This window comes from Sinohyriopsis cumingii, chromosome 8 (genome assembly GCF_028554795.1).
Source record: "Sinohyriopsis cumingii isolate HCF-2022 chromosome 8, ASM2855479v2, whole genome shotgun sequence".
Classification (NCBI taxonomy): domain Eukaryota; kingdom Metazoa; phylum Mollusca; class Bivalvia; order Unionida; family Unionidae; genus Sinohyriopsis; species Sinohyriopsis cumingii.
This window is the reverse complement of record NC_142968.1, coordinates 44,191,488-44,212,249: the sequence shown is the minus strand read 5'-3', so window position 1 is coordinate 44,212,249 and position 20,762 is coordinate 44,191,488. Positions and strand designations below refer to the sequence as shown.

The 20,762-nt window shown below is 36.2% G+C and overlaps 1 protein-coding gene across 1 annotated transcript in view; it reads left to right on the top strand.

Annotated features, from left to right (window-relative positions):
* The window catches only part of LOC149793393 (uncharacterized), a 70,642-nt gene that overhangs the window by 40,727 nt on the left and 9,153 nt on the right, over nt 1-20,762 (top strand). Inside the window, exons 21-36 of the mRNA XM_089968994.1 lie at nt 4,031-4,124; nt 4,706-4,783; nt 5,764-5,915; nt 7,311-7,348; nt 7,717-7,822; nt 8,600-8,758; nt 9,795-9,939; nt 10,708-10,824; nt 11,695-11,746; nt 12,470-12,607; nt 13,587-13,663; nt 14,152-14,283; nt 17,066-17,117; nt 17,676-17,825; nt 18,831-18,980; nt 19,305-19,436. Of these exons, the coding sequence (XP_089825120.1) occupies nt 4,031-4,124; nt 4,706-4,783; nt 5,764-5,915; nt 7,311-7,348; nt 7,717-7,822; nt 8,600-8,758; nt 9,795-9,939; nt 10,708-10,824; nt 11,695-11,746; nt 12,470-12,607; nt 13,587-13,663; nt 14,152-14,283; nt 17,066-17,117; nt 17,676-17,825; nt 18,831-18,980; nt 19,305-19,436 (1,772 nt within the window). The remainder of the gene's footprint in view (nt 1-4,030; nt 4,125-4,705; nt 4,784-5,763; nt 5,916-7,310; nt 7,349-7,716; nt 7,823-8,599; nt 8,759-9,794; nt 9,940-10,707; nt 10,825-11,694; nt 11,747-12,469; nt 12,608-13,586; nt 13,664-14,151; nt 14,284-17,065; nt 17,118-17,675; nt 17,826-18,830; nt 18,981-19,304; nt 19,437-20,762) is intronic.

Here is a 20,762-nt window from a genome sequence, read left to right as displayed (position 1 = left end):
TACTGTGATATTGTGCAAGGTATGAATGTTTATATGTAACTAGTTTTGCATCTTTTTCATATTCCAGATGGATATTATATCTCCAGAATTGTAATTTGCCACTAACATCTCAGTCAGTCTCTGCACATTCAGCCCTTTCATGTATGCCACTGGTTTTAAAGGAGGTATTAACCTTTTTATAGAAAACATAAATTTTTGATAGTTTATCTCCACGAACGTTTTTCAGGCGGGTTACGAATTAGATTATTTGTTGGTGTTCTTCGTGGTTTGTTTCAAAAAACCAATTTTTTTAATTGTATCTTTTCTGGAGGAACATTTACAAGACCACAAAACTCATCCATACCAGCTAAGTACTAAAGAATGAACATGTGATCAAACTTAAATATGACTTAAGCATGTTATCTGAATACGGAAGTAATCTCGAACTATTCCGCGTCCTCCTCCGCTCACATGGTATAAGGGAGTCAGGAGCACCATCGGATTGACTCGTGTCCCAAGCACCATAGACCAAAATGAACAACTTACTGTCAGATTTCCCAGCCTCAGTAGCAACGATATCATTGTGCCCGTAACCTTTACACTTGCTTTGATCGCCTTTACAGAAGCGCTGGTTGAAGCCAACCGCACGACTGTACAAAACCTAGGCATCACTATCGTTAAAGAAACTAGACTGATGTCGATGCCGATGTTTGGGGTGTAGACAATGATCTATGCCTGATTTACAAATTAAGGATCAACACGGTCTACTAGGGTAATCAGAACGCGAATACTGCCGCAATAATTACCGGCGATGCTAATGTCAGTGCCGATTCCCAGCCTGACACATATATAAACACCATGTTTGGGAACCGTTTCTTTGGGTCCACTGACCTCTTGCTGATAAATGATTGCATGCCATACAACAAAGTTCGACATTTCAGACTTCATATCCGAGCTGACGTTGAACGACTATGCCAGGGGGATCCAGTGGCATAAAACAACAGCGAGCTACATCAAGAGCGGTATCTCGCTGAAAATCTACGTCGTAACCCACACAGTTCTCGCATGCATAATCTGGTCGTGTTACATATATAAATTATTGCACAAGACTGACAGTACGTGGAACATCAACGTAAACATGCCATTGAAAAGCATGACGGCAGTAATTAGGCTTTTACAGGACGTGTCACAAAGCGCTTATTTCACTCGCAATGTTGATTATTTCTACAACCCCTTTATCAACAATGTTTCGGTAACGATCGAGCACGTCCCAAACCAGACCTTTGTTTATGGACAGGTATAATACCAGCAGTGGGAAGAGGCCCTAAATATAATGTCGAGATAGTCTATAAAGGACGTGAAGCTGCTGAAGATCGATATTAGTACATTTTACTGAAACGGGTTTGCCCTTATATCAATGTGAGGTCAACGTAAGACCATACCACGAATCAGAAAGAAGCATAGAAAGCGCCAGTGAAGGCGTAACACTGCAAATCGAATACAAACGGTCATAAAAGATTGTGTTTCAAACATGTACTTATACTCCATCATGGATGCGCAGCTCGACATACGAAATGGCCAGTTGTGTCAACCACCATCTAGACTCAAGGCAGGGCGAATCACATCTTTCATCAGGTAACCTGCACGCGTGTTTTCATAACTCACAACCACACTGCACCATGGTTGCTTGTCTACGAACTGCTAGAATGTTCATTTAAGGGCCACCTCGGTATTACTTTCATCATCTACCTAACAGAAGGCCTCAACTAGGGAACGTTCCAAGAGGCAAACCATGTGGGCTATGTTCTGCAGGTGCCTTGTATAACCGATCAGCACACTGGTCTCGCGGCAGGTCCAACTTTCGCGGGTCGGTTACAAGATCCAGTCATATACTCGCAGTAAATCGCACGGCCAGTTTTCACCTTGCCGATAACAAGTCGTTGTATTTCCTTGTCTTCTTGCAGAGAGGCCAATGTCTGCTTCTGTAGAAGATTATGACCTGAGCCACCTCGAGATGCGTTGCGAGATGCATCATTTTGCGGTTTGCTGAAATGTCGGCAGAACCAGGCATGTAGGACTTGGTGGCGGTCGGCGCGAAAGCACAGGAGCTCATCTCAGACTATTCCGTTAGGTCAGTTATGGGAAGCTGCCATCCCTTCACACAATTGGCCAAACAATTTAAAGCATGGGAAAAACTCTCCCATTCCCAGAAAAATGCTAGGAAAATAGGCAACCATGTCGAGGCTTACAATTTACTCCACATTATAGTATCTGGGGATATTCCTGAGCCCTTCTAGACCAAAAATAGACACATGCCCGCAGAACTTCCTTCAACATGGCAGTGGGCGTTGGTCTCGTGGCGTTTCTCTTTGTCGCCGATTCCCCGGTGGCTTCGAGCCTATTTGTGTATCTGCTACAAACCCTGATATTCTGCTCGTGCGTCTCTCAGGTTCTGAAGCAACTCCCGTCTGCTATTATGAACTGCTACACAAGCTGGGGGGTCAATTTGCTGCCATTTCCATCAGCGGTAACACACACGACCTTTGTTTTGTCACTTGAGGCCGTTATGAATGCCGCACAGACATCAACCCCGTAGATTTCATATGGCGCACTTCCTCGAGATGAAGTGTCTATAGCAAGGTACGCCTGTTATGGACGCTAGCATATCTCCATAGTTCCGCTGTTATAGATATTGCCACCGGTGATGGCCCTTAGGATGATCGCGCTTAAGGATTTTTTTTTGTCCGACACGTCGTTTATGGTTGCTTTTCTTTCGTGGAATCGCCTTTCTCACTCCTCCTGTTCCCTTCGACGGACTTCTGTCAGGTCATTTCCTCTATTGATTTTTTTCTAAACGTTTCATATCTCGCTGCGCGATGCAATCTAGGCATTCATTCATAAAGGAACCAGAATGTTAGAGCTGGGTTCCTGGTACTTCATAAAGGCCCATATAACTGTTGCCACCTGGTAGGCATTTCCATAGTAAGGCATTTAAGTGCCAGTGAAAGGCCTGGGCCGTGTAGCACGCTTGATTCTGCTGGCACCAAGGCGGATAAATTCCCGCTCAGTTTCCTGTGCTGCCTGCTGCTGAGACTCAAGACTTTTATTCTCCGCATTGACTGCCTGCACACTCTCGAGCCTTCCGCAGTGAATTGCATTCTCGGGGTAAAGGCACCGGACCTCGCCAAAGCCTCGCACACATCTTGCGCTGAGTACGCCCTCGGTTCATGTGCCAGGGGTTTGTCGGTTTTTATACAACGTACATGACATACGCAAAAAGCCAAAGCGATGCGTGTCTTGAACATGAGGAATATACTACAATGCAACCCTTTGTCACACGCAAAAGCTAATTATATAATTACTACCGCCCAAGTACGGGCGAATATTTCTCCGTAGCTCGGAGAGTACTAGCCTATATAGGGTTCTGGTCTTTTTTCCATACTTTGCAGCTTAGCCCCTAGCTCATCTATAATAAACTCCCGACATAACCACACCTCTGTACGAGTCCCTTTCCACATAAACAATATAGCACCGGCACCACACTTCTCCTTCTTAGTCTGTGTATCTTGCAGTATTTTGGCGTGCACGGCGCTCGCCATGTTCCCAAGCAACAACCTTCCGAACATATTGTAACCCGTTATCTCAACGGTATAATCAGTACGATATATCTTATTCAAATCATTTAATTCACAATGTCACTGACAGTAGCACGGTTGCACATTTTAAAAGGGATAAAATGAGCGCTACGAAGACGGGTCGGTCAGAATGGTGATCTTTTAGGGATGGGTATATTGCTGGGTTGTGTAAGGACCGATGTGGGTGGGGAAGATAAAACGTGGCCCAGTTGCCCTCCCGTCTGCTATTATTATTATTATTATTATTATCATTATTATTATTATTAGTAGTAGTAGTAGTAGTAGTTTTACTATTATTTTTTTAACGTTGTACTTCAATCTTCAACGTTACTTAACCATTTGGAAACAATAGTTCATCTGTCAAATTATTTGAACTATCATTCTAAATTTTCATTCTCATTTCCTGATTATTCTAGTTGGTTCGACAAAACCAATGGTACAGATATCGTTACCAGACAGAAATCAGCCCAAACTGCAATAGAACAATATATTGGATCGCTCATTTACACCGTAAGTCATGGTACAATGCTTATATATTATTGAAACGTGATTAACAGTCATTTTTGTTTGTCAGTTAATATACTATCTCATCAATGCAAATTGGTATTCTTCTTCACGTTAAGTTCTGTCTGGGACTAGCAATAGACAGGAATACCATGTCTCAACAATATCTATCGTGCCACCGTGGGCTTCCAGGCAATTGGCACATTGATGTACATTACCTTATTTGCACACCATATTACCTCTTTATTTATTTTATTATAAAGACTGCTCAATTATCTTGACATTTTAAAAGTTATGAAAACGTCCTGATGTAATTTACTTTAATTTTGTATGATAGTTATAAGTACAGTTCGAATAAAAGTTAAAATTTGAAGCTGATTAACAACGTTGCTTATTAATCGTAGTGTGCAGGTGTATTTTGCAATTGAATCAAGTACTTAAAAAAAAAACAAAGAAAGGCTCAATATTTTTAAACTGAGAGAGAGAGAGAGAGAGAGAGAGAGAGAGAGAGAGAGAGAGAAGATGAAGGATTCTTCGATCATGCCTATTAATTTGTCCACTTTTCAACTTTAAACTGTATGTACTAGGCTAACCTTGCTTACAAGGACCTTCTGAAACATGGACTTCATATAGAGCTTGTACCTGTTGCTGTACTTATCACAACGGTAAGACATATATTCTACAATAATACTACAGCTGCTTCTGCTAGTTTTGACAATATTATCTACATGCACTGAACTATTCTCTTTAAATGTTAAAATCTGAAAATTTGACAACAATGCGTGCTTGAGAGTCCTGCTATGGTAAAATGTATTTATTTATCAATTTTATTATTTCTCAGCGTACTATTAAAAAAAGGAATGGTTTGTTTATATATGTGACATTTATCAAACAAAAAAGATGTGTTAAAATTTCAGTGTCAAACTTTTATGAGCTTGAGATGTTATTCTAGGGTGGGGTCAGTACATGTATTAATTTAGCTTTCAAACATTTTGTTCTATACATAATGGAAATACATATTTATCAAGAAAAAGTTGAAATTTGTGAGTTATGTTCATAAAGAGACTGGATAAATATAGTTTGCAAAATATGGGGGGGGGGGATTTATTATCATAGCAATTAAATTTTAGTTATACTCTGTATTCCCAATGAGTGCCTGTGAATATGGGGCCTCATAGTTATAATTAACTTAAGTACAATATTTTACGGCCTTTGTGTTGTTGATAAAAAAAATGGTAGATAAGCATTATAACGTGTATACCCATCTGTTTCTATGGCATTGATAGATCACGATTACTGCAAGTCACTAGTTATCGTGAGTCACCTTCATCTTTACGTTTGTCATCCACGGGAAGCGATAAAAAGCAGAGGCGATCGATCATTGCCGTATTTTGGAACAACTATACACCAGAATGGTACAAACTGAGACATATTTTTACAAATAAATGCAATATCTTTTTAGTTAGTTAGGGTTCATTTATTATTAGTCAAATAAAATTTATGTATGTATTGGACCCTGCATATTAGTTTTGTCGTCCATTAGGGTAGAGGGGTGGGAATGAGGGTGGGAGACGAAACAGTTTTGACCATAGTCTAAGCTATTTTAGAATACGAATCTATGTGATTTATTCAAATGATTTTCCAGACGGCTGCACAATCTTCATGGACGGAGCACGTTAAGGTGACCGCATCATCAAATATCACCGTAGAACCAACGGCAGTACTTGATCTGTTCAAGACGATGTCAATCAGAGCAAAGACTGCATTTGCACATGATCATGCCATGTTGTTCACAAAGTCAGTATGCTTTGTTTCTACATGTCTTTTTGCTTTCCCTTGATGCGATACAATTCATTGCATCAAATTTTCAATGTCGTAAAAAATATGAACCCATCTTGGCTGCTAAGTTATTGTTGGGTATCTTTCTGTATCATTTTCCTGAAGTTTGGTAGATGTAAGTCTGTTGCTAGATACTTCACTGGTTCACAAACAAACATTTTGGTTGAATTTCAACAAGGTCAAGATGGGACTGTGACATACGGTTACTATTATTACACATGGTTACTATTACTACACATATTTACTATTATTATACATATTAATATAATAAGACATGGTCACTATTATAATCCGTGGATAATATTATTACACATGGTTACCAGTATTACATATAGCTACCATGATAACACATGATTACTATTATTACACATGATTACTATTATAACAAATGGTTACCATCATTACACATGGTTACTATTACTACACATAGTTACTATTATTACACATGGTTACTATTACTACACATAGCTACTATTAGTACACATGGTTACTATTACTACACATAGTTACTATGATTACACATGGTTACTATTACTACACATGGTTACTATTACTACACATAGTTACTATTATTACACATGGTTACTATTACTACACATAGCTACTATTATTACACATGGTTACTATTACTACACATAGTTGCTATGATTACACATGGTTACTATTACTACACATGGTTACTATTATTACACATTGTTACTATTATCACACACGGTTACTATTACTACACATAGTTACTATTATTACACGAGATGCTGCATGGTTTTGACTGTACCTTCCATGGTAAAGTCAAAAACAAGCAGCACCCTGTGTCATCATGCCGATCAGTACTAACACTAACCTCCTAATGCTGAGCGCCTAGCGAGGCAGCTGTTAGTACCATATTTGTAAGTCTTTGGTATGACTCGGCCGGGAGTTGAACCCGAGACCTCCCGCATTAGAGGTGGACGCTCTAACCACTAGGCCACCGGACCGGTCACAAATACGTTTGTAAACTTGACGATATGCACGTGCTAATGATCGTATCTATAATTCAGCTCAGGTAATCTTAAAATTGTTAGATTTGTTATGTATTTTTCGTGCGCTTTTGAGAGAGAGAGAGAGAGAGAGAGAGAGAGAGAGAGCTCAGTGTGAACATTAGAAGTGTCAACTCCCCATTTCTACAGTGTATACAAACATTTCTGGGTGATTCTTGTTGTAAATAACCAAATACTGCTTTGTAATTACTGTTCCTACGTTAAGAATAAACCACGTGAACAAGACGTTATATATATATATATATATATATATATATATATATATATATATATATATATATATATATATATATATATATATATATATAATCTACAGGTATCAAATTCAGACGCAGAAGAGTGAATCAAAAGTAGGTATGTATTCATAACAAAACGAAGTAGAATATATACTGGGTTGTTCCAAAAGAAGGTACAAAACATATGCCAACATTTCGAAGCATAATGATTATAAAGGAGTCTGGTATCAGGAAAGCACGGTTCCATATACGAAGATTTTTTTTTGTTTGGTGGAAAGTTCATAACATGTTTTTATCAGGGTAGGATTACGATCAGAAACGCACTGATTGCGAATCCAGCATTCTAACCAAGGAGATATGGTAGCGTCTTACGTAAATGAAATACAAGGAATACAAACAAGGAGAGTGTATATTTGCAAAATACATTTATTTTAAAAGGGGTTGCATCGGTTTATTTTATGATTCACAACGAGTCTTTATATTCAGGCTACGCGAATATTGCAGCCATGTGTACAGAACGAAGTGTTTCTCTAGTAGAAGATAGCATGGACATCTATACAGCCAATACCATTGCACATGAGCTTAGTCACAGGTAAGGAGAATGAAAATTAAATAAATATATTACGTGTCTCGTTGCACACACGTGCACAAAAACATACACAAGGCCGCGGATAGGGTAGGGCAACTAGGACAAATATCCATTGGATACAATACATAAGAGAATAGTTTGTTTTTGTAAATCATTGTGACCTACTGGATAATTTTTCTTTCTGTTTGCAACCCTGATACACAAAACCGCACACATAACAGACCCAAACTGGTTCATCGTGGTTCTGATTATTGCCAGCGACATAATGCTTAACGCATGGATTAGAAATATCCCACACGTTAAATGAACAAGATAAGTAGATAGAACCTGTTAGAAATGTCTGGAATCATATGTTTTATTTCAAATGTCCGCTTCCAAAGCTGTGATGAGAATGAGTCATATTCGTCTTATATTAAGAAATAACGATACTATTTGACGGGGTGGAAGGGGACTATTTGCAGCTGCAATGTATTTCACCTTCACCTTAATGTAAATGTTGTCATTCTTCACAAAACTTATATTTCAGTGGGACGGGGGAGGCAAATATGGGCGACTGACATTATAACGGTTCTCTATAGCAAAGTAGGGCGCCACTATAACACATATATAGAACGTAAAGTTCATAATTATCGTGAACTGTTAAGACAGCTTATTCTATCCAAGGATTGCATGCTACTGTTTAATATTTAACATCTAAAATCATGAGTAAGCTTATTGTAGCCTCATATGAGTTATGTATAGCTTCCCGATATAACATTTTCACAATATTATTTTCCCTAGTCTCGGGGCGAATCATGATGGTGACGGGAACGTGTGCTCTGCCGCTGAGGGGTTGATGATGGCACCAAATCGTGCATCAACACAAGATGCACACAAAGAGTGGTTGTTTTCTTCTTGCACAGCCGACTATATCAAACATTACGTGAATCAACTAGACGGGTAAGTTTTATGTGAACTCGTTAGATTTTATAGAGGGATGCTCTTATATATTTTCACAGCAAAGTCGAAATTCAGAATGTGGGAGGGGAGAAGGGAGCCTTCACCTATCTCCTGTATTTCCTTCCTGTTAGACCAACAAGTAGGTATCCGCAACTAGTAATGTCAGAAACAAAAGCGGAGACCTACTTGTTGGTCTACCAACTTGTATGCTGGCGCAACTAGTCCACTGACTGGTACAGAATTACAATAAAATGTCACATTAATATATAATCTTATACCAAAAGTATATCAGTACTCTACAGAAAAGCACCCTTCATATAAGAAGTGTAAAGCTGTCTTAAGGTTAATGCGTACATAGGTAGGATTATGGTATACGCTTCTACAGCAGTTTACATCAGAAATGCATGTTAATAATGTTGATCATAACACACACACACAACCATATATATATATATATATATATATATATATATATATATATATATATATATATATATATATATATATATATATATATATATATATATATATATATATATATATATATGAGGGTGGGAGTTCAAGAAACGAGGTTTGTGAATATAACTTTAAATTTTCAGTAATAAATTAAAACTACGAATACATGATATTTGGCGTTACTATATGACAACGCATTTGAGTCGCACGAGCTTTGGGCTTCGCAATTTAAGTGAATTACATCATGACCATTCATGTCCATTATTATTCATCGGTATTATTTTTAAAAAATCTTTTTTCATATCATTTCAGACATTTGTTTAGCTACTGGCAGACAAAATCAGTAACGTCCTATCAGCCATTAATAGTTGTAGTCTTTGTTACGTTTCGACAATAAAGGCATCATTTTGAACGCGGCAATGTAAGTTGTTTGATAACCAATATTGATTGATACTTACTTATATTTTAAAACTTTCAAAACTCATATATCGCAAGTTAGAAAAAACCGTGAACATTTTGAATCAATTATTTGTTGTGTTTATATGTACTAAATGTATGATATTTTCCTTTCAATTTGTAGGAGAAACTCCAATTGTTTACGAGTAGACAATAACCTCCGCCCATTTCCCCAAGACATAGAATACTCGAAGCACATGTATGGTTCGATGTACGGGGCTGATGAACAGTGCCAGATAAAATATGGACCCCATTCGTATGTCTGCAGAGTGAGTACCAAGTTTTCTCTTCTGCGCAACAACACATAAAGACTGTACTTACATTTTGTTTAAAGACTTGTAGATTTATCACCTAGACTTTTTCTTTCGAAAGAATGTAGGCTTATTTGAGTTGCTTATTTAATAATATTGTTGGATATTTGATTTTTTCAAGGTAGATTATTGGGTATGTCGATATACATATGTGCCACAGAGGAAATTTGTATTTAATCAGGCGGTATTTAATGAAGAGCATTACTATTCTGTCAAATTAAAAAAAAAAAACTTTTAAAAAATATTAAGACCGACAAGTGTTGCCGGTAAATTCAGATTCAGCTTCAAGGATATTAAATGACAGTTTTAAAACCTATTGTCTTTAAAACAGATTCATATTTGATTTAACTTTATATATTTCGCAGGCAAAATCATCAATGCGCCTTGAGAACAGACATTTTTTAGTAATACGTAGAACGTCTGAGACGGCTTTCTTATTTTGTCATTAACTTTACCATCAAGAAATACGAATAGGTAAAACAACGGGTAATATTTACTTCCTAATTTCTTGTAACTTTATACATGTGATCAAAATCCATGCAGATCTTATATGTCGTTAATTTTTCACTTTCCTACATACAACACGAGAGTATCAGTTCCAGTTTTAATGTGTTACGAACTCTATACAAGGATTTCATGACGAGACACAAATGCAAAGCATTTTACATTTGGATACGGGGAAAATAAATAATTTTGTTGCTGTAATTTTCATTTTTTCGCCTCCAGTCCTTTTATAATGTCACATACAGTAAACTGTGCAGCCATATGAACTGTTTCGACCCGAAGGACCTCCTGTGCCATAGCCTGAATGCCGGCGAGGGAACGCCATGCGGTGATCAAAAGGTAAGTACAAGCATGTTACATTATTCAAATCGAATTAGAACCATTTCTGGATAATATATCATATAAATAATTTAACCAAAAAAATAAAATAAAAAAATAAACATTTGCATCGATGCAGTCTGCTACTCATAGTTCTAACAGCTATATATGTACGTGTCAAACGTTTATAAAATCTGTTATTTTAGTACCTTATAATAAACTATATAGCAACGAAAATTTGTTTGAAATTGTACCGGAAGTGTCTTTCGTGAACATGTTCGTTTTCTTCAAAGCTATAATGAATAAGGGTGACAAATGATGGAGATGGTACCATATCATTTTTGGACAATTTAGAAACCTTACCAATTATAGTTTTATCTTCCAGGTTCGGAATCAACGTTGTCAGTGTGCAACGTAATTATGTTTTAATTCCAATATGGTACTATGCATCACATTATAAATGAATACCCAGAAGTCATTGCTAGATAGGATCCAGTTTTGAGTACTAAACATATTATTATATGAGTTATGAAGCTATCTCATAGGAATACGCCCAATGGCAATCACGACACATCCTAAATTACACATTTTGCAATTACGACAGAATCCGAATTATATTTAATTTGCCATGTTCTAAACGATCCAAACGCCTTATATCCAGATCCATCGCAAGACACGGACTAGTCTGAGTAATTATTGAATTGGATATATATATATATATATATATATATATATATATATATATATATGTATACATATATTGTACAAAATGAAATTGTGCAGGAATGGGTCTCCGTATAATCAAAACGTCTTTCGAAATGACATCTGTATGATATATGTTTTGCTTTAGTAGAATTCGCTTATAATTGTCCATTAATCAAACCTTTGCAGTGGTGTATTTTGGGAACGTGTGTACAGGATCAAAATGCCAAAAGAGCACTAGGTAGGCAACATTTATTTTTTATTTGAACTTACGCATCTGAATTAGTCTTGATCATCATCAGTTATATTCCAAAACTGTTCACAAGTCGAGAGGACATTTGACATTTGATGAAATACAAATGCTGACCAAATTTAGGTTGATAAAAAAAACGTCAAGGTCTTTGACATAAAAATTAACTTAAAAGTTAAACTCAAACATGGATGAAGAACAAACTATAATATATTAAGCCATATACGCTACTTTCATATATTGCTTCCCAATTTATGAAAGAATGATCCAACGAAATTTAGACTCTTGTATATATATATATATATATATATATATATATATATATATATATATATATGTGTGTGTGTGTGTGTGTGTGTGTGTGTGTGTTACGTTATGGGCACGGTTTTTGTTTCGTGTATGTGTTATGTATGTACGTACGTACATACGTACCCACACACGCATGCATGCACGCACATACGTACGTACATATGTATGTATGTATGTATGTATGTATGTAATCAAAGGCGAACAAAAATGGCCATATGTTACCAATTTAAAGCATAGCTATAAACATCTAAAAATGAACCGATTCCTCCCTGGATCGAGAAATATTAACTCTGTATAGATATATATGGGTGTAGGTGCATATGTTTGTATGTGTTATGTATATGATGCATGGATAAAAAAATTATATTTTAACCAAATTCTTAAATAAAATCATTTTTCTCCCAGACTCCTGCCCTCTGGGAAACCAACCCGGGGTTGTTGAACAAGGACTAACCTGCTCAGAACTGATTTCAAGAAGTCCACAGAAATGCTATGTTGGTTATATTCACACGATATGCTGTGGTTCGTGTTCAAAAGCAAAAGGTGATTTAGTACACTAATTTATTACAGTATGCATAGACATAGACTACTAAATACACACACACACACACACACACACACACACACACACACACATATATATATATATATATATATATATATATATATATATATATATATATATATATATATATATATATATATATATATATATATATATATATATATATATATATATAATGAGCGTATCCCGCATGCCAATAACAGTATATACGAAATTGTCTTTACACAAATGTTACTGAATGTTTTTATATCTGCTTTCAAATTATGCCAGTAAGAGTAGCAACGGTAACCTATCACCTGTCCTATTCACCAGTTCCCAAGCCTTAGGACCATGCAAGTATTGCCGAAAATGGATGGAACAACGTCCATGGAAAGGACTCGATGTGCACGAGTACTCGCTCATTAGGCAAGCAGAATTTAATTTAGAAGTACAAGTTATATGCGTAAATTCTAATTAATAATTCAAAAGCATTACCTATCGCTGAACTTCGATGCACCAGCTCCCTAATCATGCGCACGTGTATTAAATTCCTCTTGTCTCGAGTTATTGTGCACATCGAGTCCTTTCCTTCAATTTCACTCCATCCGTTCTAGCGGATGAGCACAGGGCCGGATGAGATACGGCGCTGATGCACAAGAGCTAGGCGACAGTTGCCATTACTTGCGGCTCGGTTTCGAATCAAGTTTGGTACAAATGATAACTCTCTAACCAGTTTAACTGTATTAGTTTGACTGTACTGCTCTCTCTCTCTCTCTCTCTCTCTCTCTCTCTCTCTCTCTCTATATATATATATCGAAAGAGATGGGGATGCATAAATACATAGATAAGGTTCGCTAAAACTTGTATTCAACCAATCATAATGTAACATACGTTCAACTTTCACTTTGACTGTCAAAACCAAAAAAAAGTAAACAAACCCAAATAAATAAATAAATAAATAAATAAATACTTCTGTAGGTGCCCTGATTGGCTTGAACAAAACAGTGGACGAGCAGTGCATAGAGGAGAACGGTCATGGATCGTATTTCTGCCGGGTAGGTGTAATCTATAATTAATGCAGAACTTTTTAACAGGAAGAAATAAAGGAAATAAGAACATGAAGCAAACAAGTTATCAACAATTAATTCATTTTTTTACAAATTGGTGTGGAAGTTATAGATCTTAAATAGTTTGAATTTGTTCTAAGTATTTTGCAATATACGTTCTATCAAAGGCTTCTGTTAATGCATCCAAATAACCATCGAAAGATTTCACAATAAAAATGTATTCATGATCTCTGATGCTCCACCACAGTGCCTGAAACAACCAAACGCTATACCTTAGTGTGACGGACGGACTGACGGACAAGGATAATATAGCCCACAATCCTGATGGGACATAAACATGTTAGGCTGATAAATGCCAACATCTCCTACCTTTTGTGTCATTAATTATTATTAGCCGACATCGTCAAGAATCTCTTGTTCAAATTAATATCGAGGCTACTAATATTGAATTAAAGGATATTTTCAAACAAATACAGGATGCGGATATTTACAAAGACAGGCCATATGGAGACACTATATGCACAAGCATGCTATGTGCTGATCCACACAGAGACAAGTGGTGCATAGGGACCATTCCAGCCGATGGAACGCCATGTGGATACATGAAAGTGAGTGGTATTCCTCATCTAGGAAATTGACTTAAGATGTTCGGTGATTGCTGTTTTATTTACATAAAAAGAACAATTGGAATAGCCAGACCATCCAGTACTTTGTCTTCTGTTACGAATCTCTGGTAATAAAGTAAGTAACAAAAAGAAGTAAGACCAACGAATTTTGTAAAACGTAAAAAATAATTTAATTATTAAAATTATAAATAAAAATGTGAGAAGAACGTTCAGTATTATGAAGTGAATAACAAATAATCCTGATAAAGTTATCTGAGGTCCTAAAGAATGAACATTTCTGTATAAGCTGTAAAACGGGAAATGTCCTGGTCCACCAAGAATCGTGCTGTTGTCAAGATGGCGTTGTCCAGAACTCTTTTTAATAATTCCCAATAGATCCAGAATACTATTATAGTCCAAATAATGAGAACTTTTTATTTCCACTGAACAAACAAATGTTTTCCTCTCGAATAATATCTAAGTGCAAATACAATACGTCTGCAGACTTACAACAGGAACACAAGAAATAATGAATATTCTAAAATAGAAATGAATCTGATTGTTCAGTTCTCTTTTTATATACACCTTCTATTACAACTATATTTCATAACATACCCCACGTGACAGATCTTACTACTCAGTTCATCTGGAAACGGCCGATCAGGTCATGGACATTTTACTCGTCAATTTATGCGTCTGGCTGCAGCAAAAACCAATATTTTACCATGGAGTCTGCATTAGAATTCTAATGCAGTATTTTTTTTATAGCTGCAGCCACAAAATTAAGTTTAGTATTAAGGTTTAGTCTGCATCAGCAGGGTGGATGAAAACCCATTGCACGTACATTCCTGTACATGTTGGAGAAGTTATTTCACAACGGAAAGCGATAGTTAAATGTACCATAACAAAAACAGACTTTTACAGAGAAATCCACATTTTATCATTTGCAATGAATACAATTACAATAAGTATTGATATTGAAAAAGAAGACATACTGGGCAGATCAACAATGTCTGCCTAGACTAAACTTGCATTAAAACAATATATTAACTGCGTGCACTGCATGACCAATATCGCAGGTCATTTCCATCTGATGGTTAGTAAACATTAGGTCGTATATACACCTGTATGAGGTCAAAATTGGTTGAGCAAGGGATATCATTTATCTCACGTTTACGGGGGTGATGGGGTGGGTGGGCACATCTACCAGTTTAGATATAAATGGCAAAGAATGAAAATAAAAAGTTAATGGAAGGAAACATTCACTTATATTTTTGTAATTACGTGCACACATTCCATAAGCTTTTCTGGTATTATAATTTAATAAATAATGTTTTAGTAAGTTGGAAAGATAAAAAAAACTGTTTTAGATTACGCAATAGACTACAAAATAAATGCTATAGGTTTAATTTTGATTTAAGAGGACGTGTGCAGGCCTTTCCTAACTGAATGCTAATATGCTACTACAGGGTTAAATTTGGGCCCCGTGTGGCCGAGTGATCGCCTTCATGCTGACATCTCATCGCTGTCCGCATGGGTTTGAACCTCGGCTCGGACAACGTGGGTGTGTGAGAAAACTTGCCAGTGGTTTCCCGTGTATCGGTGGCTTTTCCTTTGGGTTTTCCATGGTTCTTTCTGCATCAGATATACTGGCCGCCATGTATAGCCTATCAGGTACTGAAACATGGCGTTAAATTCACAAACACAGTTAAGTTTACAGTATTAGTAAGTAAAGCCTGTGGTGAAGGTTTCCACCGCTGGATTTCTAATCCTCAGTCTATAGTTCTGCTTTTCCCTTAAATGGATTTTTATTTTTAAAATTGAGAACTACCTCACTGAAGATCGCCATATCTTTGACCTTCTTCAAACTTGATGAAACCTTAAAGTTGATCAAACGAAAATGGCAAGTCCTTGAAGCAAACTGATGTAGGTCTTGCTCTTTCTACATTGTCTTCGTGATGATGCATTAATTCTTTTTCCTTCTATTTCTACACATTTGCTCTTCAGCGATTTTCGGATATTCTCACTTCTTTTGTCTTTCGTTGTTTCGAGAACATATCATCTCTTAATATGATCACCAGGAGTACCATTCGTTATCGTCAATATCGCACCTGCCTGATTACCATTAATACTGTTTCCCGAGGGACGGTGGGTGTGGAACACTGTAGGAAGGAAGTCTTTTCATACACTCTGATGTAGAATAACGTTGCAAATCAGTGCACTGAAAAATAATCTTTAAAACGCTCCAGGTCCCACACCAGTAGAAGAAAAGGTAATTTAATTTTAATTTCAAAGACATTGACTGCGGCATTTAAAAAAATGTTAAAATTCCCAAGCATGGTAAAAGCAAGACCAAAGAACGACAAATAATTCGACCTTTCTGTTTGCTTTCTGCTCCAGTCTGGACTTCTGAAACGTTATGAATCGCCAATACAAAATATGTAAATAAAGCTGCTGTCTATGTTTCGTTGTAGCTAAGTGTTTTATGCATTTGTTGTATTTGTGTATCTGTTGTTATTCAATACAAACAATAAATAGAATATGGAGTACAATTCTAGCACTTCAGAATATTTAATCAATGGATTATTTTTTGGTACAAGACTATTTAGCACAGTTATATTTCAGTCTCTGGTCAGCAATAAGATTTTAGTACGAAACCTGGCAAAGGTGCAAGAAAATTTGGACGATATTCTTATAAAATCTCCCGATAAATTAAATCTTGTCATATTCTCACAGGTGTGAAAAAACAGCAAATATGTGCAATTAACTTGTCATATTCTCACAGGTGTGCAAACAGCAAATGTGTGTTCACTATGATTCTGCTCCTCCTGTTCCAGGTAAGACAAAAATCAACCATCGCAATATCTTTCTTTTATAGTAGCAGGCTAAAACAGGCAAAGTAGATGTTTAAACCGAAAAAATAATACCTGAAAAAACTAAACAGAAGAATAAAATTTTAACATATAAAAAGCTTAGCTGGAAACGTAAACGGTAATTTAGCTGGCCGCCGCTTCATAAATAGAAGATTGATTTTAAATATTTCGTTATATCAGTTAAGAAGTACTGCATTCTGAAACTTAACTATTAAATGGAGTACTGCATCATGAAAATTAAATATCAAAGTAAGGAGTACAGTACTGTGAAAATTAAATAGCCAATTTATTTGCATTTCATGACCCTTCTTAATGTTTTACGCTTTATGTTCATTTTGGAATCATAAAATTAAACAGGACAATCGAATCTTCAAAATCGCTACTTTGAACTGCATACCTTGAAACTCCTCAGACAGTTACAGTGAACTTATGCAAAGGAAACTCTAAACTCATTAAACCAACTTTATTGCTTTTACCACTCTCTTTTTAAATGCAATGTTAGAACAAGTTATTTATTTTCAGACACTTGCCTTTATGGAGACAATCCTGGCATTGTCAGAGATGGTTTGGATTGCAAGAATTTAATCAAATCAAAACCACATAGCTGCTACGATTCATGGACTAAACGCATGTGCTGTGCTAGCTGTGCAACTGTTTATACGGGAATAGCTGGTATGTTAGTTTCGCAATTATGATAAGTCAAATAATAATAATAATAATAATAATACGAGTCAGACAGGTATAATTTCACTCATGGAGGGAGCACTAGAAGTAATACCACACATACTAGGAGGCAACCTAATGAAGTTACTAAGCACTAAAACCAAACCTGCATCAGAAAGTGGCACTCTTCGGATTGGCCGTTTCCAGGAGTCCTTGGGATCTGAGGCCCCTAGATGTGTTCCGAACTCGGATGAAACAGACCAGAGAAACAAAAATAACACCAAGAGGATGTCAAAGAGATTACTACTACTACTACTACTACTACTACTAACAATCGCATTGCCCCATCAGTTGTTTATTATCCACCTAGTCTTTCTGAATAATACAAGACTTAAAATTCGTTAATTCGACGTATGCAGTAACTGGTGAAATTTTTGTCTTTTTGTTGTGTGTTTTTGGAGGGGTGGTTTCCTCTGTTTAATTTCTTTATCATTATCAGCAACGTAAGGGGTTCCGTGCCTACGGATATCATAAACCTGAGCGATTACTGAATAATGACAATCATTAACATTTAAAGTTCCACACTGATAAGAGAGCGGTGAGTAATGCGACACTTTTGTAATCAATATATCACATCTAGTTAAGACTGGCTAAGTTTCAGTTTTGTATTGTTTTTTACGGCATATGTTATTAAGACAACGATCTTTAGCAGACTTTTAGTTTTCCTTTCTACTTTAACTGAAGTCACGTATTACTAAGGAAAAAAACTTTTTTCGTTTTCTAAACTTAGTTTTGGACATAATTATATTTCGTTGGGGAGTGTATCTTATTATTTGTGATTTAGAAATTACTTCTTCCAATACTTAAGAACACCGTGTTAACCAATCAGAAATAGAATACGCTATAATATATATATATATATATATATATATATATATATATATATATATATATATATATATATATATATATATATATATATATATATATATATATATATATATATAAACACAGGCTGTGAGTACGGGGATAAGAGCGACTGGTGTGGCACAAACTTCCAGCATGCAACAGACAATTACCTCTGTTACCAGGGAACAAAGACTGTAAACAACTCAGACCTTTGCTGTAAGACATGTGCTCAGTACAAGAACAGTAATCGTCCAGGTAAGACATTTCTCTTTTTTCGTGATGATTACAAAAATAATATAACCTGATACATGAACACTTCCTTGTAAATTTTAACTTTACGTGTGAATCAAGTCATTATTAATACAGCACAAGTTACAGCATTTCTTGTTCATAACATGGAAATTTCATAAATTAAACTTTTTGGGAAGTACTGATACAGTTACACATTAAAGCAAAATAAAGTAATTATGATTCCAATATCTTTCCAAATATGTCGGCAAAAGAGTATTTTGAGCTAGAATAACTTTTGTATTCACTTTCCTTTAAACAAATTCAGAATGATATCGCCATTTCTCGCAGATTGTCTTTACGGAGACAGAAGTGACTGGTGCAGTTCCCATATCCAATCTGCACGCAACGCACACTTGTGCTACACGAACGAACACCTGTGTTGCGGAACATGCGGCCGGTATACTGGAAATCACAAGGAAGGTATTCCTTTTGAAATCGATTGTGATGATAATATTTGCTGGAATTATGGGCACCATCCATAAAGGAGTGGGCCTATTTGCTTACCATAGTATCAGGTCAATCTGAATACCTCGGGGTTTTTCCACGATAATCTATTTCGGAAATACTTCGATGGAGTGATACACCCGTGTAAAGGGGGAAATCGCAGGAAAAGTCAAGTACACTAGGCAAAATAGAACCATATAAAAAAGCTATCAAACCTTTATGGAATTATTTGTAATAAGAACAATTCTGAAGCGAGTTAATGCTTGAAATGCTTCTGCCAAGAATAACATATCTCAGTCCGGTCGTCCGTAATGGCCGTTGTTATGGAGGATGATGTGCACATGACATCTTTTGGTAAAAAGCGCTATATATACATGTGCATTTTTCAAACCATATGGCGACAACGTCAGGGCGTATTCTGACTGAGCAACGAGTATAATTAGAACTATCTTTTCTAGAAATACCTTTGAATGTGCGGGTGTTGGTTGTGCACCATGTTCAGATGCTGCGATGTGATTTTATACCTTGGAGTGGGGCAAACAATAATATTGTCAAATACAAAAAGGATGACATGAGTAAAAAATCTACTACCTAAAGAGAGTTGTTTTACAGGAAGTTTGGCTTATAATAAAGTTATCAAGTCCATACAAGGTATAATATATTGGTATGTTTACAATAACCGCATATTGACCACCATGACAGATAACACGAGATTCTTGCGTTAATTCGCTTTCCAAATAAGCCTTGATATATAATATTTGGATATTCTACGACATGTTATTCAACGTACACCATATTTACTACTATCTATTTACGATTCCAAAGAGAAACGCAAAGCCCCTATATTACACACACAAAAATAAAAACCAGGTTGAAAACGGAGGTAGTTTTTAAATGAACAAATCTGGCGACGTTACAGCAGAACATTTCGTATGAAGAAGACAAACTCTTGTGTACTCTTGTTTCTACAACGAAATTCGGCGATACTCGTATTTAATAAAAAGAATATTTGATTTGTTTAAGATACGTATTTTAACTTTCTGGCAATATGGTGAAAAAGCGCCAGGTGTGAATCATACCTGACTACTCCATTGATACAGGAACGTTTTAGTACCCCATCCACGAAGTAGGGGAACTGTTATTCGTACTACTTGTTATGTTGATCTGTAATTTTAAACTTTGATAGAATTTATGTTTCACGTATTTGAGTTTCACGCAGACTAGAATTTATAGTGTACAACAGAAGCAAAAAAGTGAAAGTAATGACTTGAACGTATTTGGTGTGACTTTATTTTATTCCCT